Below are 26,183 nucleotides of genomic sequence, written 5' to 3' on the forward strand. Positions count from 1 at the left end.
GTTTTGATGCCTTCAGTGAGAATCTACAATGTAAATAGTCATGAAAATAAAGAAACACATTGAATGAGAAGGTGTGTCCAAACTATTGGCCTGTACTGTATATATACATATGTATGTCTTGTCCTTAGCAGAGAATGAAGTCACACTCCCTCTGTGTGTTTTGTAATCCGAGCTTCTCTGTTCTTTGTTTTGATAGCCGGTCTGGTTGCGTGTGTATGTTAGTGCATGTGGTTGTGAAAACGTAAATATTAGATATTTCACATATTGGGGGAACAGTCTGTGAGAGCTGTGTGGAGTCAATCCCAGGCTGCTGTTTTTTTTTTTTTGTATTTCAAGTACAGCCCTTTAAGTAGTATTTTATTGTTGGAGCACTAACTATAAACCTTTTGGTAGTTTAGTCGAGTGGTACCTTACCTAGGGGTCAGGCCCCTCCTAACTGAGGGGTCGTGAGATAATTAACGGGTGAGGAAAGAGGAAAAAAACAATGCATTGTATTTAATAAGCTTATGATATGTTGTTTTTATGTACATTCTTAATTTGTAAAAAATAGTTTAGTTAGTTAGTTTTTTAGGGCAATAGAAATGCATTGAGGAATATTGTGTCAACACATAAATAGGACTATTTCAAATTATTTAAGTTTGCTTCAGCAAAAGCAGAAGTGAAAGTGACCTTTCAAAACATTTTATTTTTTTCACATTTCTTTTATTCACTTGTTGGGTAGTCATGAGCGTCCATGTCTGTATACACACAAACACAAAGTAGTACCCTGCCGTTGTGTTGCCCCTGACCATGCATGTTCTCTAATGCACATCTTATTTCCAGCTTGCCAGGCAGTAGACCCCTCTGCAGTTGTTGCACTTGCTCCCCCCTCCCCCTTCACCCCTGTCTATTCTTTACCACAGGGCCATCCCTGCCCACCTATTTGTGATGTTCTCAGCCAATGAGGAGTGACTGCTTGGTGAGCAAGCACCAATGAGGCCACTTTTTCATCTGTATAAAACTTTTCAGGAGAGTTTGCTGGGTTGCACTTTCTGTCAGTCCAGGGCTCCGAAAGGAGAGCAACAGCCCAGAGAGAGAGAAAGAGAGAGAGAGAGAGGGGGTAGAGAGAGAGTAAGTTTGAACGCAGGGGGTTGCCAGTTTTTAAACCCTAATCCCACACTTCAAGAAAGTGGTGGGTAAACATTTGAGTTTCACTTGTTTTAACTCTCAGTATTAGGCCAGCTGGGCCGCTCAGACTTGATGTGACTGTTTCTGTCTTTTCTATCCCTTTTGTTCCTGAAGCCTCTCCGTTTCAGCAAGGATGGAGAACGCACACATGAAAGAGTCACCAGAGGTTCTGTCCTACTTTGGTGTCACTGAAGAAACCGGCCTTTCGCCTGAGCAGTTCAAGAAGAACCTGGAAAAGTATGGCTTCAACGGTGAGGGAGAGAAAAAGAAAAAGATGGATGAATGGATGGATGGATGGACGAATGGATGGATGGATGGATGGATGGATGGATGGATGGATGGATGGATAGATGGATGGATGGAGGAAACAGTTGGATAGAGCATTGGAGACTGTAAAAAAAGAGTAGTAATGAATGAAGTGATTGAGGAATCCCAGGGTGTAGGCGCTCATATATCATTAAATTTAGCTTGGAAGACACAAAGTGTACCTGAGAGGTTTAGAAAGACAAAATGGTTCAAAGAGACACTGTATGACGGATAGATGAACTGGCACTGTGTGATGTGTTTGACGATGGTCTAATTACGGGAAAGAAATGGGGGAGGGGGGGGGGTGTTTGTGGAGCAGGTGCATTAGAGTTTCAGGTTTCTGACAATCGCTACTGGCTTTAGTTTTGATTGAAGATTCTTTATTTATTAGTGCATTAAAGCGTGACAGTTCTTTCCTAACTTTGGAAACAGCTTAAGGTCAACTTGCTTACTTTTTTTCCCAACTGCGTCTCATGCCTCCCTCAGCGGGATGGAGTTGAGCAAACTCTGTCAGCTGAGGAAGGCCTGTGAAATGCAGCCTGAACGCCCTTCAAGAAGGCTTGTAAGTGGACCTTGAGTCGAGACTCGTTTGTCAAACCGAATAAAAAATTTAATAAAAGTCTCCATCCTGGCATTTAAGAAAACACCTGCATCCAATTAAATTCGTCATAGCAAGGGGACGTACAGGTGTAATTAATATCTCTAACTGATAACTCTCAGTTGCGTTTTAGCAGTAAGTGGAATACAGCCATTGTTAATGTTATTATGTATACCTGTGTGATTATCACTGCTGTTAAAGAAGCCTATTTGTAACAAAAAAACAAGAGCATCTTACATACAGTAAAGTGTGAACATGTAAGCTTTTTACTTTTTACTGTCTTATCGTTGCATGAGTGACTCTGTATTTTGTTGTGGCGCATCTCAGCTGACAAATGAACCAGAATAACAGTGTAATTAAGCTCACTGTAAACGTTAGTAAAGACATATTAGTGTCATAAACTGGCAGAAGGACAAGGAAGAACAAACCAGTTGCGATCAATAATTGATCATTTAGCATACAATACATTATAGAGTCCGACCAATCGATAAATTTGTGAGTGGAATAGATTATATCGTTATGTGATGTTTAGTTTGTTTTGAATCCTAAATTGAACTGTTTTGTCCTCCTTGACAAAATTGACGGCCACATTGGCGTGTAGCTGTGCTTTATTCATATTGTTTGTCTCTCTTTACCCACAGAGCTGCCAGCAGAGGAGGGTGAGTCCACTTTAAGCCTCAAATGTCTGCTTTTCAATAATCTATGTTTGAATCACATGTCCCGGTGTTGATCAGAGTGAATCTTTCAACTTTGTGCCCCGCGGACACACCTGTTCCTCTCACTTCCTGTGATGACAAGCAGTCGTTTATCTAACACCTGTCATTGGCTTCTTGTTCTGTTCCACCGGTGTGCCACGGGTTTAGAGATCGTTATAGAGACCCAAACTACTTAAAATATGTTCACTCCGCACACAACCTGAAGCAATCAGTTGATCCAAGGCCATTCAGTTCCTGTGGCTTTGGAGATGTTGGATGTGTGGCTTCTACAGTTGTTGTGCTTTTGAGCGCAAACTACCATTTTAATGGCATGCCTATCTGCGCCGACTGTTTCACAGCTCGCAGTCAGCTACATTGACTGGGCAAAATGGAAACTAGTGTTGTGCACATACAGTAAAAGTTTGAAGACCATTTACAGATACTTTAGTGGCGGATATTTAAAAAAGAAATGCTTTATATGAGCATACCAAATATTTATCCTTAGTTTAATCACGGTCAATGCTTCTCCTACTTAAGCCTTGTTAGTGAAACTATCTTGCATGCAAGATCACGTGAATTATCGAGATTATTGACAATCCATAACATTTATACCATGTAAATATAGAAATATATTACCAGCAAGGACATATACACAATTGACCACACACACTTGACTACTGTATGTGATTAGATGTATTTTCTTTAACAGGAAAGACTATCTGGGAGTTGGTGGTGGAACAGTTCGAGGACCTGTTGGTCAGAATCTTACTGCTGGCCGCCTGCATCTCTTTTGTGAGTTTGCTCACTTTTTTTCTTTCCATAATACAGGGCATTTGTATTTACATGGTGCAGTATGTATATGCAGGGAGCTTGCAAAGGGTTTTGAACATGGTCATTGTGTATTTAAGAATCGTATAGTGAAATACGGATATTTGGATAAAGATGCTACTGTACATATTAGATCACCGATGTAGTTTTTATCCTACAATATTAATTTACTGTACTTACCTTTGGTCCCTAAAGATTCCCAGTAGCTGAGTCCAAACAATAGATGGAACAAATATTCCTCATGAGTATAAAGCATTTGGCAAAGTGAAAGAAAAAAATTGAGAATTTATTTTCTCAAAACTGTTCAAGTTCAGACCTGTTACTGAACAGTTTGTAATAGTTGTGTTTCTTTCATAGAATTCCTATACCATATCTCAGAATCTTCCCCTTAAACTGTTTTACCTAAATTGCTAATTTGCCACATAATATAATTTGATTATTATGATTAGATTATAGAAATAGCATATAGAAGATTATTATTGGAAATATAAATCTGAGAACCCTCAATCTTTTCACAATTTACACCCATCAAAACCTGCATTCAGCATGTTGAAGCTGACCAATTAGAAGGTAGCATCAATCATTAAAGCACTTTCATGACCTTCTTCCTATCGGTCCATAACAAGCTATACCAATCAGATGGGTTATGCTAGGCTTTGTCTGAATTTAGACTACCGGTCCTGCTTGAGAGGCGACAAAGTCAAATATTAGCTGCTCAGTGTCGTTGCAAAAGAGGCTATTTCTTGCATCTAAACGTGGCTTGATTTTGATGGAGCACCTCACAAACAGAGCTAAAACTTTGATAAAGTCAAGGGAATAAAAGGAGCAAGACTGGCGAAGGAACCTGACAGTGACGTTAGAGGTGCAAACTCTGAGCTGCAACTTTTCTGACCTCTCGTCTGTTTTCTTTGTGATTACACGCGCACACGCTCATGTACATCGCTGAGTTATTAAATTACATGTCCTCACTCTCATTTACACAAGGAATCCCTCTCTCTCTCTCTCCCCCTCCCATCCCCTGTTGCTCTCTCCAAAACTGTTTTGTGGTGTAGAGTAGGCTGGACACATTGTCTTAATCCTCAATCTCTGCCCTCTGGCCTCCCTGCACAGCTGTCACTATGGCCTTAGAAGGCCTGACGGCTTTGTGTGTGTGTGTGTGTGTGTGTGTGTGTGTGTGTGTGTGTGTGTGTGTGTGTGTGTGTGTGTGTGTGTGTGTGTGTGTGTGTGTGTGTGTGTGTCTGTGTGTGTGTGTGTCTGTGTGTGTGTGTGGAATAGAGAGAGCAAGATAAAGAGAAAGAGAGAGAGTGCACATGCATAGCAGGAGCTTTATTTTAAGGAAGTCTCAAGCCAGCATGAGAAACTGTATCCTTGGACAAAGGTCAGGGATGGAAGGAACGAGGGATGGCTTGCAGCAGCAGGAGAGAGTGAGAGACACAGTGGAGGGTAAGGGGGTGGGGGTTTGGAGATTGGGTTGCACAATGGCATTGTTTGTTACAATGACAAACGAGAGCAATAGATTCAGAGTCGTCTACGGTTTCTAAAACCCGAGAACACTAAATACTGCAAATACACGGTCATCCTATTCATACACACAGGAATGTCCTGCCGCTGCAGCGTGCTGACAGCCTCGGACTCGCATTCTAGGGATCGATTGTGTCTTTGAAGAGAGGCAGGGTGAAGACAGACTGGAGAAGTGAGCAACAGAGACTATTTTTGGGAATGAGTGAGAAAAGATGTGAGATGAAAAGCAACAGATCACGATGAGGAGGAGCATAAAAGTGAAAATGCTACGAGAGAAGGATGGGGCTCTTCTCTGGTTGGCTCTGTGCTCTGCTGGCCTGCAACTAATCTGTGTCAATGTCAACACGAAAGCTTTCCGAAACAGACTCCCGCTCACAGGGGCGCAACACGTGTTAGACTATAGGTTTGGAAAAGAGTCACATGCAGAGGAAAGATTTCACACATAGGATGACATAAGAGACAATGACCAAAGTAATTTGATCCATTGACGGTTCATCACTGTCATAAATAGCTACTCGCCGTGACTATTTTATGTTTAATGCTGACCAGCAGTAAATAATACTGTCAAACTGAGCAACAGGTGCACAACAAAGTATCACCAACAGTGATAATGTCTTACTTTAACTCAAAATGAAAGAGTCAGTAGCATGATCTACTGATTATTGACCCTAATAGATCCACTTGATCCATCATCCATCAAAATGTCCAAACCTGCAGAGCTTTCAAGATAACAAATACTTAAGGGAGAAATGCACATAAAGAGATGCATAAAGCATCTACTACAGTTCATGATAAAATGGAGCTGCTGTGTAAAAAAATTTAAAAAACACAGAACCTTATTGTGGCTGCTGCAATGATTACTTTCTGTTTATAGTTTTTCAAATAATTGATTGACAGAAAATAATGAAAACCACCCATCACAAGCTCCCAGAACCCAACATTACGTCAGTAAATGTTTTGTTTTATTCGACCAACAGTCCAAAACCCAAAAGTATTCCATTTAAAATGATAAAACTTTGTTTTTTTAAAGGCAGCAAATCAGCATATTTTAGAACCGTGGCAATTTTGATTCATAAATGACTGTGATAAACGATTAATTGATCAAAATTGGAATTGTCTGTTGATTGACTAATGGTTTCAACACTTCATCGTTTAAGCTTAAAGAAGTGTTGGGACATGCAGGTGTATATTTGATGTACTCCCAGCGTGTGTTTTTTTAATGGCCTTTGATAAAGTGACATTGTCAAGAGATCACCAAAATGTTGTTTATGATTGATTAATTTGCTGCCATGTGCCTCTCAAATTTGAGGATTTTCTGCTTTTTTGTCCTTTACATTGAATGGATTTTGGACTGTTGGTAGAACAAAACAAGCTATTTAAAGACATCATCTTACTCTCAGGGAACTTTTGTCACTTAATTCAAATAATTGTTGGTTCTAGTCCTAGTGTTGTCTCTGAGCATCATACATTTTGTTTTGTTTTAACAAAAGGAGTAACTAAGGGAAAAATGTAAATTTAAGGGGACACACTCATCACACCTCGCACACATCATAAAGTAAAGATAGTTTAGATATTTTCATTACTCATACTTTCTCTCTCCGTCTTTTTAAGGTCCTGGCTTTGTTTGAGGAAGGTGAGGAGACCGTCACTGCCTTTGTTGAGCCCCTAGTCATCCTCCTCATCCTCATTGCAAATGCTATCGTTGGAGTGTGGCAGGTCAGTGAACACACACACACACACAGAGGAACAATCACAAGGACACATACCTGCTCCTGAATGCTTTCTTTTACACACACCTAAATAGACTCTTATACTTAGTAACAGTCACACACAATAAATCATCACACGATGGACGGCCTGTTCAGGTCGCAGCCCGTGTCCTTTACAGGGAGCACACAACAGCTCAGAGTTCGAGGGAGTCCAGAATGAGAGACATGACGTCAGCCGGAGGTGAAAAGGCGAAAGGTTAAGCCAATGGGGGCGACTGGAAGGGAGAGAGGGATGGTGGGTAATGGCGGACTGGGTCCCTTGAAGGCTCAAGCTGCAGTCTGCTTTGTTACAATCTGCAGTAAAAATACAGAGGGACGATCAGGTTACCACAAGTCTGGGGAGTGTGTGCGTGTGTGTGTGTGTGTGTGTGTGTGTGTGTGTGTGTGTGTGTGTGTGTGTGTGTGTGTGTGTGTGTGTGTGTGGTGTAGGAAGGGAAATGGGGGCCCCTTATCAACCCTGGAGGCATTTTGGTAAACATATGGCCTACCATGGACCCATGGAAGCTGGAAGGAACCACAGACTGAACTGAGCACCAGCCTGTTTGACTTCATTAACCTGTAGTTCAGCAGACACACTGCAAACACACGTATATGGGGGCCACTCAAGATTTGCTAAATGGCAAAGAATTATAACTTTTTATTAAGATAGTTTTTTGGGCATTTTCGGCCTTTATTTTTGACAGGACAGCTGAAGACATGAAAGGGGAGAGAGAGAGGGAATGACATGCAGCAAAGGGCCGCAGGTCGGAGTCGAACCCAGGCCCACTGCGTCGAGGAGTAAACCTCTATATATGGGCGCCCACTCTACCACCTGAGCTATCCGGGCGCCCAAAATATAACTTTTAAACTATAATTCAGCATCCCATTAGTCATAGCTTTTGATGTATTATGATCTTTGAGATATATGTACAGATTTCAATTTCCTTTCTATACTACTGGAATTTGTAATGGTTTTGACATGTTCATGAGCTGATTGGATGGATAACTGCACCTGGCATTATGGAGAATAATTGGTGCATATACATGTTTGTGGTTTTAAACATTTTGAACTGAAAAAACATCCAGCTTGGATCGAGATGCTGTATATTTACGTATGTTAATGAATAACTCTGAAAGGCCCTGAAAGCCTATTTTCTCAGTCAGCTTTTAACAGTGAGCAATACGGTCCAATATAAACATAAGATTTTGTGCTAGTCGTTATTTCACTTGAAAGGTTTCTGAAAAGTAGGCTGGGCTCAGCTGGAAAAAGGGGGATGTCACGTATTTCTATGCACCAAACAGGATTTAGCAACATTTGAATCAGAATCTAATGATAATTGTTGAGTTGTTTGCTCATGTTGCCAACACTGTCAATCACATCTGACCAAACCAAACATGCACGGAAGCAGTTTAGCAGTTTTTGTTTAACTAATAAACATTGTCTAAAGATGATTTTTCTCAAAAATTACCTCACACATTACCAACTCTAGTAATTTTTACCAGTTAAATCAACTCAGTGGGTAGTCTTGATAAACATGAATTGCTGGAAAGGTATTGCACGTATAGTACAGGATTATATTATTTTGTATTCAAGTTATTTTGTCCACCATGAGAGGCAGATGCTGTAAATACATTTGACTTGTACAATTGTGTGTCACTATGCTAGTATATGGAGTTTCACACTCTAATGCACGAGAAGGACTGACGCATTTTTTCTAGAGTTGGCATGTTCGGGGAGGTCACTGTACTATAATGACCATATTTTATGTTTTGTTCTGTGTGTTGCAACAGGAGCGCAATGCAGAGAGTGCCATTGAGGCTCTGAAGGAATACGAGCCTGAGATGGGGAAAGTTTACCGGTCGGACAGGAAGAGCGTGCAGAGAATCAAGGCCAGGGAGATTGTTCCTGGTGATGTGGTGGAGGTTTCCGGTAAGATTCCCAAAACTGGAAGGCTCTCTTTTCAGAGCTTTACCTGCTGCACAGACTCAAAGCCCATTAAGCTGCTAAAAATTCAGCAGGAACAGTCAGAACCATCTTTCTTGTGCCTGAGCAATTTTCAAATGATCCATGCAACACAGCTATATGGAAATATTAGAAAAGGGAACCACTGGTCTGTGTAAATTGTCTTTTCCAGTCAGGAGATGAGTAAGCAAAAGAAACAGCAGCCGACATGTGGAAATATCTATAATTAATGATAAAGTGTTGAGCATAGAAAAATAGAGAGAGATCAAGCAAGAGATTGCTTCGGCTTTAATGGTAAAGTCAAATCATATCAAAGTCAAAGAATATACTGTAATAACATTTTTACTATGCAGAATTTACTAATAATTAAGCCAAAGCTCATCTCTGGCTTTTTCAGGACTTGAAATTGAATGTGTTTAACAAACTCAATATCAGTTCAAAATACAGTAATGTCCAAGCTTGAGATGAAAACATTTCAAAAAGATGACTTGTGCACTAGAAACTCCACAGTGTGTTATCTATGTGTGTGTGAGAGTACGTGTCTCCTGATGTCCTTGAGAATGAACATGGGCCCTTTTAAGGCAGTCACAGAAAAAAGGGGTGGAGGGGGACTGAAGGAACTTGCTGCGTGAAGAAAAAAAAAACAAGCCTGAGTATAAATACACTTAATATCGACGGCCGGACTCGCTCCTCTGTCTCTCCCTCTCCCTCTGTTTGCTGTACACCTGTTCTTTTCATCTCATAATCTCCCCAAGGTCTCCCTCTCCCACTGTCTCCGACTGTGATATCAGTTTTCAACAACAACACTATCCATCCAGAGTGCTAAAAACTGTCAATCAACCCTCCCCCCTCCATCCTGCTGTAATGCTGCAGTCAGATTGAAATGAAGCTGTTTGTTTGTAAAGTAATCCTGCAACAAAAGGCAAAAGCTGCTAAGCAAATCAATCATTTAAAGTAAAATGGCTAAATGTAAGTGTGCATTTCTGTGTGTGTGTGTGTTTGTGTGGACACTAGTTGGTGACAAAGTGCCAGCTGACATCAGGCTTATCTCCATCAAATCTACAACCCTGCGTGTGGACCAGTCTATTCTTACTGGTAGGTGTTACGGGACCCGGGCACGGACATGATGTCTTTTTGATGTCTTCTTCCTTTTCTGACCACCCCACTCAAAATGTGTGTCTCCTCATAGGTGAGTCTGTCAGTGTGATTAAACACACTGACGCCGTCCCAGACCCCCGAGCTGTCAACCAGGACAAGAAGAACATGCTGTTCTCCGTGAGTCTGTTTCCTGAGTCCTGCTCTCCTTTGCCATCCCTTGACCCTTCCTTTTCCACCTTTATGTTCATCAAACCTGGCAAACTCACCTTGCAATTCATTCTCCTAAACTTTTTTTGTCAACCCTACAACTGTCCCCTCTTCCTTCACCAAATAAACCTTTTTCAGAATCAATGTTTTTACTTACATAGCAGCAGGCCCACAACAGTTCATAGACTTTACATATTAAATTAAGTTCCTGCCAGCTGTTTCCTAATGCAATGTCCTTCTTTTTCTAAATTATTCCCCCACTGCCGTTTATCGGTACACCTGTACGTGCGCCACTTGAGAGGTGTGGAGAACAGTAACCAGCTAACAAGAGTCTACGGGAGCGTATCTATGTTTCTAGGGTCCTATGTTAGCCAGCTCAATATCCACTTAATATGACTCATGAGGGCGACCTTTAAAAGGGTTTTATGTTCTCAGCAATGCTTTTCCTATGTCAAATGTCGAATGTATGTTTCCCTGGGTCAATATGTTAAAATAAATCACCCACCTACAGTCCACTTATGTTATACTCCTTGGAACGTACGCTTAAATTTGTGGGCAAGACAGTTTTCTTACCTTTAGACATTAATATCTCCACAGTGGTTGAATGAATTTTTACCATTCAAACTGCATTTGAAACATCCACCTCCTCTCATTCTTTTGCGGTTTGAGCTGCGAAGCTAGCCCTTACCAAACTCTTACAAAGTGTTGGCATCCTAACACAAAGCAAACCTGGGGCTGATGGGAATGTCGTTACTTTTGCTCTCATTTGGTCATAAACCAAAGTATTAGACAAATCTAATTATTGACCTGATGGTGGTGCTGGAGCAAAAATCAGGGCAAGTTATTACAATTCATCCTGAGGGGGCCGTGAATGTCTGAACCAAATGTAATTGCAATTCACCCAACATCTGTTGAGACATTTCACTAAAAACAGCAAATGTCAACCTCATTGTGGCATTAAATAAAAAGTCAGACGATCACCAACGTCAGTAGGATTCATCCTCTGGGGAACATGAATTTCTATACAAAATGTAATGGTAATCCATCCAATACTGTAGTTGTTGTAGTAGATATTTCAGTCTGTTTTGTCCAGATTGACCAACTAACTTTCTAGTGGGTTTTTTTCGGTCTCTGTTCAGGGCACCAACATCGCTGCAGGAAGAGCCACTGGTATTGCTGTTGCAACTGGTGTCTCCACTGAGATCGGTAAGATTCGTGACCAGATGGCTGCCACTGAGCAGGAGAAGACCCCTCTGCAGCAGAAACTGGACGAGTTTGGAGAGCAGCTCTCCAAGGTTGGTGAGGCAGATAGCCGAATCGGAACAGTTTTTATCTATTTATTCATTTTGTACAAATGAAACCTAATACTGTTTTTAATGACTGAAGATACAAATGTTTGTATATAAAACTAAAAGCTAGAACCAATGTGTCACACATCCCCCTGCCTGCCTGTCCTCCAGGTCATCTCCCTCATCTGTGTGGCTGTGTGGATGATCAACATTGGCCATTTCAATGACCCCGTCCACGGAGGCTCCTGGATCCGCGGTGCTGTCTACTATTTCAAGATTGCTGTGGCTCTGGCTGTGGCTGCCATCCCTGAAGGTAAGCCCCTGGGATTAACTACCACTTGGTTGTCCAAGAAGATTATCATATCTAAGATTCATCTTGTGTAACTCATCTAATATGATGCTCCATTAAAAATGAAATAAGGGGCCACTGGCTTATGATTGATCATTACAGTTTTATACATTTATTATACAGCTTTTTACGGGGGGACTTTATTTCACTCATCAAAATCTGCCTACAGCGCTTGGGGAGCACTACTGCATAAGTTGCAAAAAAGGCTTTTGTGGCTCCAGAGGGAGCAGCGCAAAATCTGATAAATAGCCTCGAGTGATGTCACTTAATTCAGAGCGGGTTCTTGCTAAAGACTCTAAGTTTGAAAAAAATCTGGAGGCGTAGAGTTAGAAAGAAGTGAGCTTACCAGACTTCTGTAACCAGCTTCTCATCTCTGCTCGAGTAGTCTTCATCCACGACGTTCCACTTCTGGGACTATTCCGTTGATGACCAAATTCCGCCAAATGTCACTCATTTAGGCCAGATATTGCCTTGGGCTTTCCTTGTGTTGGCATTTTAAACTCCGGTCAATTTATGAGGACTATTGTTAACCTTTTCTCAGATCTCTGCAGGGTAAATCCAGACAGCTAGCTTGACTATCTGTTCAATCTGAGTTTTCTGTTGTACGACTAAAACAACTTTTGAACGTACACGTTCCACCAAAACAAGTTCCTTCCCGAGGCTATTTTGCAGAGGTGCTGTTGCTCCGTACGGCGCTTAGCGCCGCCCAAGACGATTGTAATTGGTTTAAAGAAATGCTAATAACATAGAGCACATTTTTCTCCCATCCCGGAATGCTGTGTGGACTCGCCAGACCCTCCTCCGCAGCACTGTGGAGAAAGCTCTGGCAATGCTAGACTACTGCTCGAGGCTACATTAGCTGCTAAAAGCATAACACACCCGAACCTCTGACTGAAGTGGGTAATGTAGGCACCAGGTTTTGACTAGGAAGAAGAATGGATGTTTTTTTCTTTCAAACCTTCCTTCCCATCTTCAGCAGGAGGCTCCTCTTAACTTGGAGAAGCAGCTGTTTGTCATAGACAGGTAGCCAATTAGTCTTTTTTTCTTTCTTTTCTTTCTTTGGTCACTACCCCTCTTCTACAATACACAACTGTTCAAAAGAAGATTGGTCAATACATCGTGAGCTTGCATAGTCAGCTCTGTCTTTACAATCTAACTGATTTACCCTCAGTTGTGACTAGGACCCTTAAAACCATCGAACTCCTACACTTAAAAAGGAGCTTTTTTGCCGCCTGAATGGGACCAATTAAATATTCTGGGACAGAAACAGTCTGAGATTTGGATGTGCTGACATTCCTCCCCGTCACACCACACTCAGCTGCATACTGCGCCAATGCTCATTACAGACCACAGTCGGATGATGCTAAAAGGACAACATCATCTGCAAACACAGATGCCACCTTAATGTCACTAAACTGGACACTCTCCAGACATTCTCCACATCATCGTCACAGTTGATTTTTGCCAAGAATGTGAACACAGAGCTGACTGAATGGCTTGCAGCAGCCCCCTGCCACAGGAATACCTTAGTTTGGGTATGCTCCAGCTGATGTGTTAAGGAGCTGTTTTAGGAACCACCACTGTTGTCGGCCTGTCCAGTGGCAGGTGTTTAGTGGTTTTGAACAGACATGTCAGATCATTCTTTCTTATCACCTGGTTCTTTGGCTTAAGAAGTCCCTATTAATGTTTTGTCCACCTTTCCAGAAATGACTGTTTATTTCATTTAGTACCTCCCTGCCTAATCTCTTGCTCCGTCCATGACAGGTCTGCCTGCTGTCATCACAACCTGCCTGGCTCTGGGAACCCGCCGCATGGCCAAGAAGAACGCCATCGTCAGAAGCCTGCCCTCCGTGGAGACCCTGGGCTGCACCTCGGTCATCTGCTCTGACAAGACCGGTACCCTCACCACCAACCAGATGTGTGTAACTAAGGTAGGTTTATACTCACGGGTGTGAAGTAAGTCACACACATATACCTACATTCATTTTCAATGCAGAAAGATGACTGTTGGTTGTTTTTTGTCATGTTTCCATGCAGATGTTCATCATTGATAAAGTCGATGGTGACAATGTTTCCCTCAGCCAGTTTGACATCTCAGGCTCAAAGTACACCCCCGAGGGAGAAGTGTAAGTGTCATAAGTGTTATAAGACCATGCAAACACATAAACACCATAACCCATTTTTGAACAATTGTGTGACTACATATTTTATTTTATTCTAAATACTTTTGTCAATCTTTTTCCACAAGTACAAAGAATGGCTCATTAACGAAGTGCGGTCAGTATGACGGACTGGTCGAGCTGGCTACCATCTGCGCTCTTTGCAATGACTCTTCCCTGGACTACAACGAGGTCTGCAGGGCATTCAGGAGAATTTTGTGTTCGTGACATTAATGTTTAAATGTGACACGACCAACTTTAAACGTATGTTCGTTCTTTCTTATTTGTCTATGATGCAGTCCAAGGGTATTTATGAAAAAGTGGGCGAGGCCACTGAAACAGCACTGTCCTGTCTGGTGGAGAAGATGAACGTGTTCAACAGTGAAGTGCGTGGCCTGTCCAAGGTGGAAAGGGCAAATGCTTGCTGTTCTGTAAGTCCACACAAGAGGCCATACAGTATGTAGCATATGTTATCCTGTATACAAAGACATTTTATTGTAACAAAGTGGGCAGGTCCATTTATCTACAGATGAAAAGTGTTTGCACAAAACTTTTATTAACTGCGATCACAGAGCATTATCATAAGTTCACCATATCAACTTAAAAGACGATAATAAGCAAGGCATTCTCATGAACGGGTCCGTACGAAAAGGTTATGCACACTCAAACGTATGATAGCATACAAAAACTAGGAGACAACCGGCTGGATATCGTACGAAAATGTATGCACACTCAAACGAATGATATTGTACGAGACAGCCGGCTGGTCACGGGACATCGGTTACAGATCTCCGTGCTACAGAGCGGCAGTTGCTAGCTGTTTAAGCCGCTACAGACCTCCTTCACAGCTCGTTGTATCAGCAGCAGTTAATAGATGTGTTTTGCGGCTACAGAGCTCTGCGGCTACAGAGCTCTGCGGCTCCAGCTGCGGTGCTCAGCATGGTGCTCCGCATGGTTCTCTGTCAGGTCAGCGGTAGTTGGTGGTTCAGTTACCAGAGAATAGGTGATTGTGCGCCGTGTACAGAGCACCGCGAGCTGCCGATCATTTTGGCGGAGATTGCGGTTAATTTTAGGCTAGAAAAAGTGAGCGTTGTGCGGCAACAAAAGTTAGGTTTTAGGCACCTAACTAGTTAAGTTTGGGAAAAAAGATCGTGGTTTGTATTAAAACACTCCCAAAGAACACGCATTTCCTGGGTGAAAGTCATTTGTTTTCCCCGTCCTGCATGTAAAGGGTCAGTCAATGTGGTGCGCACAGCAAAAAAAAACGTGGCAATCACACAAATTACAGTGCTTATCTTTTCGTAGCTTTTCGAAACGTATGGTTCATGAGAACAGGCTGTAATAAGTCCACTGCCCCCAAGAGGTTTCAGGTTTAATTAGTGGAAAAAAATGACATAACATAAACAATGGCTTATAAGATGTGCTCGGCTCAACCTTGATTTTTGATCCTTTTCCTCCAGTTGACCTTCTTTTCCTTCATATTCTAATAACAGGTGATCAAGCAGCTGATGAAGAAGGAGTTCACCCTGGAGTTCTCCAGAGACAGAAAGTCCATGTCAGTTTACTGCTGTCCTGCCAAATCTGCCAAAGCCCCTGTGGGAAACAAGATGTTTATCAAAGTGAGTGTATGACACAAGACATACAGTACACAACAAAGAGTCTACAGCCATGCCTGCAGCTCTGCGTGGATGCACTTAAGCACAACAGTGCTTTGACCAAAATTGATAACGTCAGCATGCTAATGTGCTCATAAAGACAATGCTAACATGCTGACAGTTGGAAAAAAATGTCTACCATGTTTACCATTTTAGTTCAGTGTGTTAGTATGCTACCATTTGCTAATCAGCACTAAACACAAAGTCCAGCTGAGCCTGATGAGAATGTAATTTAGTTATAAACCAAAGTGTTGGACAAATCAAAGTTTTTACCTTCTAATGGCACACAGTTCAGGGATCACCAAAGTTATTACAATTCATCCCGAAGGAGACGTGAATTTCCGAACCAAATGTCATGGCAATCCAGCCAATAGTTGTTGAGATATTTCACTTAAAACCTCAAATGTAAACTTCATGGTGGCACTAAAAGAAAACATCAGAGGATCACCAGAATCATTAGGATACATCTACTGGGGTCCATGAATGTCTGTATTCTATATAATAGGTGGACCGCCCATCCGATGCTGCCATCACTTATAGCCATGCCACTGGCAAAATAAATAATTTAATTTAGGGACTTTATAAAAATCTCAAAACAAAATAACAACATTATAATAAAATACCCATGCCATATAAAGCCTCTAAATTCCAAAGAAATAGTCTAAATAAAGTTAAAGTCAATCAAGTAATATACGTTTATTGGTGTTTTAAGCCCCCAACTTCTACTTCCAGGCAGCGCTGCATGGAAGGCACTAGGATTAGGCAATGGTTATGGTTATGGTAACGGTTAATTAAGGTTAGGGTTAGGTGCCTTGAAGTCAACTGTCGCAGCGCTGCCTGGATGGAGACGTTGAGGGCTTAAAACACCATTGAGCATCATATACATACAGACAGTAGGCCTATACTGTATGTTGATGAATGACAGTATCTGTATTAATTATACAGATACTATTAACATTAGTGCTCATATGACTATGAAAACCCTTATTTGAAGCATCAAAAGAAGAAGAAGAATCAATAATTAATAAATCATGAGCTTGCATAGTCAGCTCTGTCTTTACAATCTAACTGGTTTACCCTCAGTTGTGAGGACCCTTAAAACCATCAAACTCCTACAATTAAAAAGGAGCTTTTTTGCAACCTGAATACTGTATGTTGATAATGATGTTGTACATTATGTTTACTCCGTCAACAGGGTGCTCCAGAAGGTGTCATTGATCGTTGCACATACGTCCGTGTGGGCACCACCCGTGTACCTCTGACTGACCCGATCAAAGACCACATCATGTCGGTCATCAAGGAGTGGGGCACCGGACGTGACACCCTCCGCTGTCTGGCACTGGCCACCCGTGACTCACCTCTAAGGAAGGAGGAGATGAACCTGGTGGACGCCACCAAGTTTGTAGACTATGAGGTAGGTGACTGATGAAGCACAAATGAAAAACACTACAGATATGATATTGTACATACGTACAGTATCTCATTGATAGCAGTGGATATCACTGAAACAAGTCATATTTTTTTTATGTTGCAGTAGTTTATTGTATTGCTTGCAAGTAGCTCCAAAGGACACTAAAACCTTTTGCTTTTGCTTTTTTCTTCAGACTGACTTGACCTTTGTGGGCTGCGTTGGCATGCTCGACCCTCCCCGTAAGGAAGTCATGGGTTCCATCGAGCTGTGCAGGGCTGCTGGCATCCGTGTCATCATGATCACTGGTCAGTACACGTATCATACTTTTTCATATTTTAATCGCATCATATAAGAAAACAAGCAAAGTCTTAACAGAAACATTTCATTCCATTCATTTTTACACACATAATTCTTACTTCTGTTTTGTTTACGTATTTTCTTTTTCTGTTCAGAAGTTACTTACACTGTTATCCCGAATGAGTTGACTTTACTAGAAATGTGTGTGGAAACTCGTTGCTTTAAACCATCTAAGTTTTTACACAAGGTGAAACTTAACAGGTCAAGTTGTATTAACACAGAGCGGTAAGTTGATGCAGTAGACAAATCAAGTTTACATTAGTCGTCATTACTAAAAATCATTAGTAAACATACTTTTTTTTTTTTCTGGAGTCATGTTGTCTAAAATAAGCACGTTAAGTAAAAGCTTTAGCGCGTAACTTTTTTATATTAATGAGCATCCGTTACATTCAAACCATTGCTAAGCTAATCAAAAATAATTTTTTACATTTATTTTTTACTCAGTAACGGATGTGATTTAAAATGTAGAAAAAAAAAAAATACTTAAGTAAAAGTAAAATTACAGATTTTTACTACACAAAAACTACTCAATTAAAGTAACGCAGTAAGTAATTGTAATTTGTTCGTACCATCCACCTCTGATTCTGTTTTATTTGTTCTTATAATTTCTCTATGTATTTCTACTAAAGAATGGAGCATATATAACTAGTCTCGCTTTGCTTTGCATTTCTTTAAACCAATCACAATCGTCATGGGCGGCGCTAAGCTCCGCACGGAGCCGCTGCAAAATAGTCGTGCGAGAGAAAACTCAGATTGGCCAGATAGTCTCGCTAGCTGTCTGGATTTACCCTGCAGAGATCTGAGGAGCAGTTAACCATAGTCCTCAGAAATCCACCGGAGTTTAAAATTACAACACAAAGAAAGCGTAAAGAAATGGAAAATACATGCATCCGGCAGAATTTCCTGCGGCACCTGAGCAATCCCGGAGGTGGAACGTCAAAGATATAGACTAATATGTAACAAACCCACTTTCCCCCCTTGGATCACTAAAGGTTTTTGATTGAAACAATAAAATCTTAATTTCTGTCATCCCAGGTGACAACAAAGGCACAGCTGTGGCCATCTGCCGTCGTATTGGCATCTTCACTGAGGATGAGGATGTCACTAACAAGGCCTTCACCGGTCGTGAGTTTGATGACCTCACTCTACACGATCAGAAGGTCGCCGTCAGAAAGGCCTGCTGCTTCGCCAGAGTGGAGCCGTCCCACAAGTCTAAGATCGTTGAGTTACTGCAAGGCTTTGATGAGATTACCGCCATGGTGAGAGGAAGAAAAGAGTACTTTTTTTTGGTGTTTCTTGCACTGAAAATGAAATGAAACCATTTGACTCGAAATATAGATCATACGATAACTCATCTCTCCCTCTACCCTTCACCAAGACTGGTGACGGAGTGAACGATGCCCCCGCCCTGAAGAAGGCGGAGATTGGCATCGCCATGGGCTCTGGCACTGCCGTTGCCAAGTCTGCCTCTGAGATGGTCCTGGCTGACGACAACTTCTCCTCCATTGTGTCTGCCGTTGAGGAGGGCAGAGCCATTTACAACAACATGAAGCAGTTCATCCGCTACCTCATCTCCTCCAATGTAGGCGAGGTCGTCTGGTGAGTACATATCTGTGTGGAGGTTGAGGTGTTGCGTGATAATAACTATTACAAGAGGGACGTGGAGAGGGGCCATGTCAAAACTAATAAAAATGATTTGCTCTGCTTCCTCACCCCCAAACTCACTCCCTCAGTATCTTCCTGACCGCTGCCCTTGGGCTGCCCGAGGCTCTGATCCCCGTCCAGCTGCTGTGGGTCAACCTTGTGACTGACGGTCTGCCTGCCACCGCGCTGGGCTTCAACCCCCCTGACCTGGACATCATGGGCAAAGCCCCCCGCTCCCCCAAAGAGCCCCTCATCTCTGGCTGGCTCTTCTTCAGATATATGGCCATCGGAGGTACAACACATTCTCACAGTGGTGTAGTCTAATGTATTGTAGTGGGTATACTGTACTGTATATACTGTATATATTGGCCAGAATCTGCCTCTGGTGGAGGGGAGGGTGGGGGGAGCATATCATAGTGGGGGGTCTGGGTGTCCTCCCCCAGGGAAGTTTTGAGCATCAAAAACTTCATTTCCCGTATTCGGTTTCACTTTTATGCACCAATTTACATTGGAAATACCTTTTATTGTGAAAAAGAAAAACAAATGACAATTCAAAATATCAATCAATCAATCAACATTTATTTATATAGTACTTTACAGTAACCAGCAGGTTTCCAAAGTGCTTCACATCAGAAACCAATAATAAAACAACATATCATACAACATATCATACGCTAAAAAGAATGAAACATAGAAAACAGTAAAATCAGAAAAGGTTACATAGAAATAGGAGAGGGAAATTGTCACACCACTACTACGTATTAAAAGCCATTCTAAACAGATAGGTTTTGAGTTTAGACCAAAAAAGAGCTTCATTTGTAATCGTCCAAATATCAGAGGGTAACTTGTTCCAGAGTCTCGGAGCAGCAACCGCAAAAAAAAAATAAAAATATATATATATACAGTGCCTTGCGAAAGTATTCGGCCCCCTTGAACTTTTCGACCTTTTGCCACATTTCAGGCCTCAAACATAAAGATATAAAACTGTATTTTTTTGTGAAGAATCAACAACAAGTGGGACACAATCATGAAGTGGAACGAAATTTATTGGATATTTCAAACCTTTTAAACAAAAAAAAACTGAAATATTGGGCTGCAAAATTATTCAGCCCCCTTAAGTTAATACTTTGTAGCGCCACCTTTTGCTGCGATTACAGCTGTAAGTCGCTTGGGGTAGGTCTCTATCAGTTTTGCACATCGGAGACTGACATTTTTGCCCATTCCTCCTTGCAAAACAGCTTGAGCTCAGTGAGGTTGGATGGAGAGCGCGTTTGTGAACAGCAGTTTTCCGTTCTTTCCACAGATTCTCGATTGGATTCAGGTCTGGACTTTGACTTGGCCATTCTAACACCTGGATATGTTTATTTGTGAACCATTCCATTGTAGATTTTGCTTTATGTTTTGGATCATTGTCTTGTTGGAAGACAAATCTCCGTCCCGGTCTCAGGTCTTTTGCAGACTCCATCAGGTTTTCTTCCAGAATGGTCCTGTATTTGGCTCCATCCATCTTCCCATCAATTTTAACCATCTTCCCTGTCCCTGCTGAAGAAAAGCAGGCCCAAACCATGATGCTGCCACCACCATGTTTGACAGTGGGGATGGTGTGTTCAGGGTGATGAGCTGTGTTGCTTTTACGCCAAACATAACGTTTTGCATTGTTGCCAAAAGTTCGATTTTGGTTTCATCTGACCACAGCACCTTGTTCCACATGTTTGGTGTGTCTCCCAGGTGGCTTTTGGCAAACTTTTAAACGACACTTTTTATGGATATCTTTAAGAAATGGCTTTCTTCTTGCCACTCTTCCATAAAGGCCAGATTTGTGCAGTATACGACTGATTGTTGTCCTATGGACAGAGTCTCCCACCTCAGCTGTAGATCTCTGCAGTTCATCCAGAGTGATCATGGGCCTCTTGGCTGCATCTCTGATCAGTCTTCACATTGTATGAGCTGAAAGTTTAGAGGGACGGCCGGGTCTTCGTAGATTTGTAGTGGTCTGATACTCCTTCCATTTCAATATTATCGCTTGCACAGTGCTCATTGGGATGTTTAAAGCTTGGGAAATCTTTTTGTATCCAAATCCAGCTTTAAACTTCTCCACAACAGTATCTCGGACCTGCCTGGTGTGTTCCTTGTTCTTCATGATGCTCTCTGCGCTTTTACACGGACCTCTGAGACTATCACAGAGCAGGTGCATTTATACGGAGACTTGATTACACACAGCTGGATTCTATTTATCATCATTAGTCATTTAGGTCAACATTGGATCATTCAGAGATCCTCACTGAACTTCTGGAGAGAGTTTGCTGCACTGAAAGTAAAGGGGCTGAATAATTTTGCACCCCACTTTTTCAGTTTTTATTTGTTAAAAAAGTTTGAAATAGCCAATGAATTTCGTTCCACTTCATAATTGGGACCCACTTGTTGTTGATTCTTCACAAAAAATTACAGTTTTATATCTTTATGTTTGAGGCCTGAAATGTGGCAAAAGGTCGAAACGTTCAAGGGGGCCGAATACTTTCGCAAGGCACTGTATATAATGGAAAGTGTGTTGTTGCGTGTCATGGGGCATTTTTAAGTGGGTATATGGAAATCCTGCAGCTTTCTTAGTGGGTATACTGCGTATACTTAGACTACACCGCTGCATTCTCACTCGCACTCTTACTGTCTCATCCAATGAAGCATTTGAATCAGTTTGATTGTTACTGACACTGCAGATAAATCCCTCACCCTCTAGTGGTTGAAGCATTTGTGTACTGTGGCAATTTCCTTTATTTTGTTTATCATGGCCTCCAACAAATGTTGATAACGGTGTCATTTAAAAGAACACTTCCACGGCTAAGTGAGATCACGATTGATTTCTTTAACGACATCATCAGAAACTCTCCGGCGGCCATTACACGAGTACCATCCACATGTTTATTCACAATTTTGGATTCGAACTTCCGGGAAAATAGTTTCAGTCTTTGGATTAAAAGGCCTCCACACTTACCAGTAATATCTCCTCCAGGTTATGTTGGTGCTGCAACTGTCGCAGCAGCTGCCTGGTGGTTCCTGTACTGTGATGAAGGCCCATCGGTTTCCTTCTACCAGCTGGTTAGTATTTAACACTATCATTTGTGTAGTTTCCCTACAAACAATGCATCTGTGGTGCCCTATCACACAGTGGACTCCATTCAGCTGCTGGAACTGTTCATCATCCCGACTGCAGTCGACCTCACTAACAAGGTCCGGGATCCCCACAGACTCCATCTGTGGACTATTTACCTGTACAATGCACGGAACTATAATATTTTTTGCACATTCCTCAACATTCTTTGCCCATCCTGCACTAAACCATAAAGCCTTCTTTTCTTATTGTTAAAACGGTTATATTGTACATATTTATGTTACAGTTTCGTTCACATTTACTGTTCATTTTCTTTTAATATGTATGTGTTTATGTATGATCCATCCACAAAGACAGATTCCTTGTAAGTGTTACTTACTTGGCAGTAAATACTTTGCTGATTCTGATATAAAACTACAAGACAGTCTTTACAAATACACTTCATCTCAGCTTCTCAGAGACCGTGCCAGACTTTAGTAAGATTTGATGTCTCTATCTTCCCTGCCAGTCACACTTCATGCAGTGCAGCGAGGACAATGAGGACTTTGCTGGCATTCACTGCGAGGTGTTTGAGGCTTCTCCCCCAATGACCATGGCTCTGTCTGTGCTGGTCACCATCGAGATGTGCAACGCTCTGAACAGGTCTGGCTACACTATGAACTCATACCTCCAACTGTTATTGAACAATATACGATATTCTACCAATTTTATACAATTTTACATTCCTGTACTTTCACTTATAATGGAGTATAATGAAGTTAAAATTAGCTCCACACCGAACAACAGTAAAATGCTTCTTTCACCTTAACGCAAAAGTAATAGCAATCCATGATATGACATATATTAACATTACACTTATGGGGCCATTTTTCTGTATTGAATGAGTACATAAAACAAATGCTACCAGGATCATATGCATGCACCCAAAACACAACACATTGAAGACACCTTCCTTCAATATTCACCATATAAATGTGTCAGAGCTCACATGCTTGATCATTACATGCATTTATTTTCCTACATTCACGTCAACACATAGACAATATTTGATATGCCCCCACACATTTTCAGTCTGCATTAACGTACCCCTCCGCCTTCCCATCCAACCCCACCTTTCTCCTCCCCCCCAGCTTGTCTGAGAACCAGTCCCTGGTGCGCATGCCCCCCTGGAGCAACCTCTGGCTGGTGGGCGCCATGACCCTCTCCATGTCCCTTCACTTCATGATCATCTACGTCGACCCCCTGCCCGTGAGTCTGACCTCCTGCAACAAACCATCTCCCCTCTACTCCCCCCCGACACACACTGCCTCTCCAAACTTCCATGTTGTCATTGCTTAAATACTTAGATGACACAGTGCTTAGCTACAGATACTTCTTCTTCTTTTGATGCTTCAAATAAGGGTTTTCATAGTCATAAGAGCACTAATGTTAACAGAATCTGTATAATTAATATACAGCAAGTTTCTTAATGGAAGTTGTGCATCTAGTTTGGCAGCTTTAACACGATGTTGCGCTCGTCCACAGATGATCTTCAAGCTCACTCACTTGAACTTAGAGCAGTGGATGATGGTCCTGAAGCTCTCCTTCCCAGTCATCCTCATTGATGAGCTTCTCAAGTTTGTGGCTCGCACATATCCGGAGGGTAAGCTAAACATGTTTCCTTTATTCTTTATCTGTATGAGGTTTAGAGTGTAATAAAAAGAAAAAATGTAAATTCACATTTCTGGAACCGATGTTGCCTAGCCAGTCTGTATTAATTACATATACTGTACAAAAAAACAAAAAAACATGTCATCGTATATTTACAGGTGAGGTTTATGATCCAGGGTGCAATCTGCGCATCATGTATACACCTTTAGAAGGGGATATGGAAATGACTGATGCTGGTCAAATGATTTTTGAATGTGTATGCAGCCTCAACACACTTAAAACATACATGTGTATACATTTTAAGAACACACAACTTCATCATCCTCCTTTAGCTTAATTTATAAGGAATATATGATTGATTAATGGAATATTATGGAATAATTTGCCTCCCAATGAAACGTGTTTTAATTTATTTAAACTGTTATTTTAACGTCTCCTCCCTTTTTTCTTATTCCTGACACAGTTTTAATGATCTCCCACCCTCTGTCCTCTGATGACATTTATCTAACTTTCCTCTCCTTGGATGCTCTTTTTCACCATTCCTTCTCTGACAATCCAGTCTAAACCTGTTTCCCCCTCCTCCATACCCTTGTAACAAACCAAGGTATTCCCGTAACTCGCGCTAAAGGGTTTAGCGCTCTGCATTGTGCACATTTCTTCTGTTGAGCTTGTCTCTTGCCTTGCCAATCTTTCTGGACTAATGCATTTGGATCCTGAGTGTAGCTGGGATCAGCTCGGCTGGCTGTGCATAGATCTGCCATGAACTGCCAGTAGAAATCTAATAATTGGTCTCAGCATCATACATGGTATTTGCGCAGTTTGTGTTTACAGATGGAAGCTTAAAAATGTTACTTCAGCTTATTTCTTACAGTAGGTTCAGGTTGTAGATCCTCTGAAGTAGAAATAGTAACATCGGCACAATTTGAATGTATTTAATATGATCAAACTAACACTGTGCATTTAGCTATAAAGGTCAAAATGTTGCTGGATTATGTTGGACTATTTCTCTAACAAACTTTGATACTGGCACAAGGTGCAGAATCTTTCTAGTGAGTTAAACTGGAATTTATATTATTTATCTTAATTTTATTATATTATACTGTATTTTAGCTCATTTGCAATGTTTTTTCCCCAATATGTGGCACTGGTGATAGGCTCTATAATAGACTAAAACTTAAAATATGAATATATGATTTGGGGAAATATGCTACAGTAGCCTAGAGAATACATCCATGCTGGACACAGGTGGATGAATGGGTTAATGTATGTATTGGATGTATTCATTTGTACAAAAAAAAACGAGATGTAAAAATGAGAATTTGCTGTTTTACAGGTGTTGCATCATATTATTTATTGTCTCTTAGGACCAGCAGAGACTTCAGGAAGTTACTGATCCCAACCCAAAAAAAAAAAATTGTCCCACACATAATCCCCCCAAAAATGTCACTTTCACATGTATGTACAAATTAAACAAACGCTGTTAATTAGTGAGTTTTAGAGGTCCTGGAAGACAGATTGTGTTACCTTTGACTGGCTAGCTGTTTGGTTGTGCTGTGCTAAGCTAGCCAGATGCTGGCTGTAGCCTCATAAGAGCGGTTTTATATCTATGGCGGTAGTAGTCTCCTCATCTAGGCAACAACTCAACCTCAGCACACTGCCATTACCTCACAAGTGACTTGCTTGCGTTTTCCCCTGCAGGGAAAGTCTAGAGGCAGAGAGCGACAGAGAGCGTTTGAAGCAGAGAGAGAAAGCTGAGACACAGAGGATGGAGAGAAAAGGCTGAGCTCCCACTGAAAGAGAGCCTGCCAACAGTCACCCGATGTGATCAAAACATCTAGTGGCATGAATACAAAAGAAAACACATAAGCCATCTGAAAATACACCAGAGGAAAGCTGCAAAATATTTTTTTCTGTGTACGTACTGAAGTTAATATATAGGTGAGTTATTAAAAACTATTCTGTGTTGATTCTATTCTTAAAGAATAAAGATATGTATTAAAGAAAATGTGTCGGTTTCCAGTTTAGTTTTTTGTATAAAATGCTGTTTCCTGACAGTTCTGTTATGCAACAAAGCACAACAGGAATAATAATGTGGTCATTAAAGGTCCTAAATTCAGCCTTGGTGCAGAATTACAGCCACAAGAGCCAGTCCCACAATGAGCTTTCCTTAGTATGTGCCATTTCTGGGTCTGTAGCAATTGAGGAGGAGAGGGGGGGGGGGGCAAGGTGGAGGGTTGACCTCATAAGGGGCAAGATTCCAGATCGGCCCATCTGAGCTTTCATTTTCTCAAAGGCAGAGCAGGATACCCAGGGCTCGGTTTACACCTATCGCCATTTCTAGCCACTGGTGGACCATAGGCAGGCTGGGGGAACGCATATTAATGTTAAAAAACCTCATAAAGTGAAATTTTCATGCCATGGGACCTTTAACA

At 41.5% G+C, this 26,183-nt stretch overlaps 1 protein-coding gene across 2 annotated transcripts; it reads left to right on the forward strand.

Moving 5' to 3' along the window:
* The first annotated feature begins 1,008 nt into the window (after window positions 1–1,008).
* On the forward strand, window positions 1,009–25,756 carry atp2a1 (ATPase sarcoplasmic/endoplasmic reticulum Ca2+ transporting 1). Of its 2 annotated transcripts, none has more exons than XM_039824669.1 (25): window positions 1,009–1,110; window positions 1,282–1,418; window positions 2,713–2,730; window positions 3,476–3,558; window positions 6,727–6,831; window positions 8,655–8,793; window positions 9,841–9,921; window positions 10,016–10,101; window positions 11,271–11,426; window positions 11,592–11,733; window positions 13,534–13,700; window positions 13,807–13,895; window positions 14,018–14,120; window positions 14,228–14,359; window positions 15,422–15,547; window positions 16,779–16,997; window positions 17,188–17,299; window positions 18,387–18,610; window positions 18,730–18,950; window positions 19,085–19,287; window positions 22,003–22,088; window positions 22,610–22,743; window positions 23,232–23,349; window positions 23,626–23,743; window positions 25,450–25,756. In XM_039824669.1, the coding sequence occupies exons 2-25, from the start codon at window positions 1,301–1,303 to the stop codon at window positions 25,458–25,460; spliced, it is 2,991 nt and encodes a 996-aa protein (XP_039680603.1). In that variant the 5' UTR covers window positions 1,009–1,110; window positions 1,282–1,300; the 3' UTR covers window positions 25,461–25,756. The 2 variants fall into 2 exon arrangements, with proteins under 2 accessions (XP_039680603.1, XP_039680602.1); XM_039824668.1 differs by having other exon boundaries at window positions 1,017–1,171.
* Window positions 25,757–26,183: the final 427 nt, after the last annotated feature.

Source organism: Perca fluviatilis, chromosome 15 (assembly GCF_010015445.1).
Source record: "Perca fluviatilis chromosome 15, GENO_Pfluv_1.0, whole genome shotgun sequence".
Lineage (NCBI taxonomy): Eukaryota > Metazoa > Chordata > Actinopteri > Perciformes > Percidae > Perca > Perca fluviatilis.

Excerpts from the sequence above, each read along its gene's own strand:
- atp2a1 (XM_039824669.1), top strand. The coding sequence starts at position 1,301 with ATGGAGAACGCACACATGAAAGAGTCACCAGAGGTTCTGTCCTACTTT. Across the intron at positions 11,734-13,533 it reads TGTGGCTGCCATCCCTGAAG|GTCTGCCTGCTGTCATCACA; the intron begins GTAAGCCCCTGG and ends CGTCCATGACAG. Across the intron at positions 18,611-18,729 it reads TTGATGAGATTACCGCCATG|ACTGGTGACGGAGTGAACGA; the intron begins GTGAGAGGAAGA and ends CCCTTCACCAAG.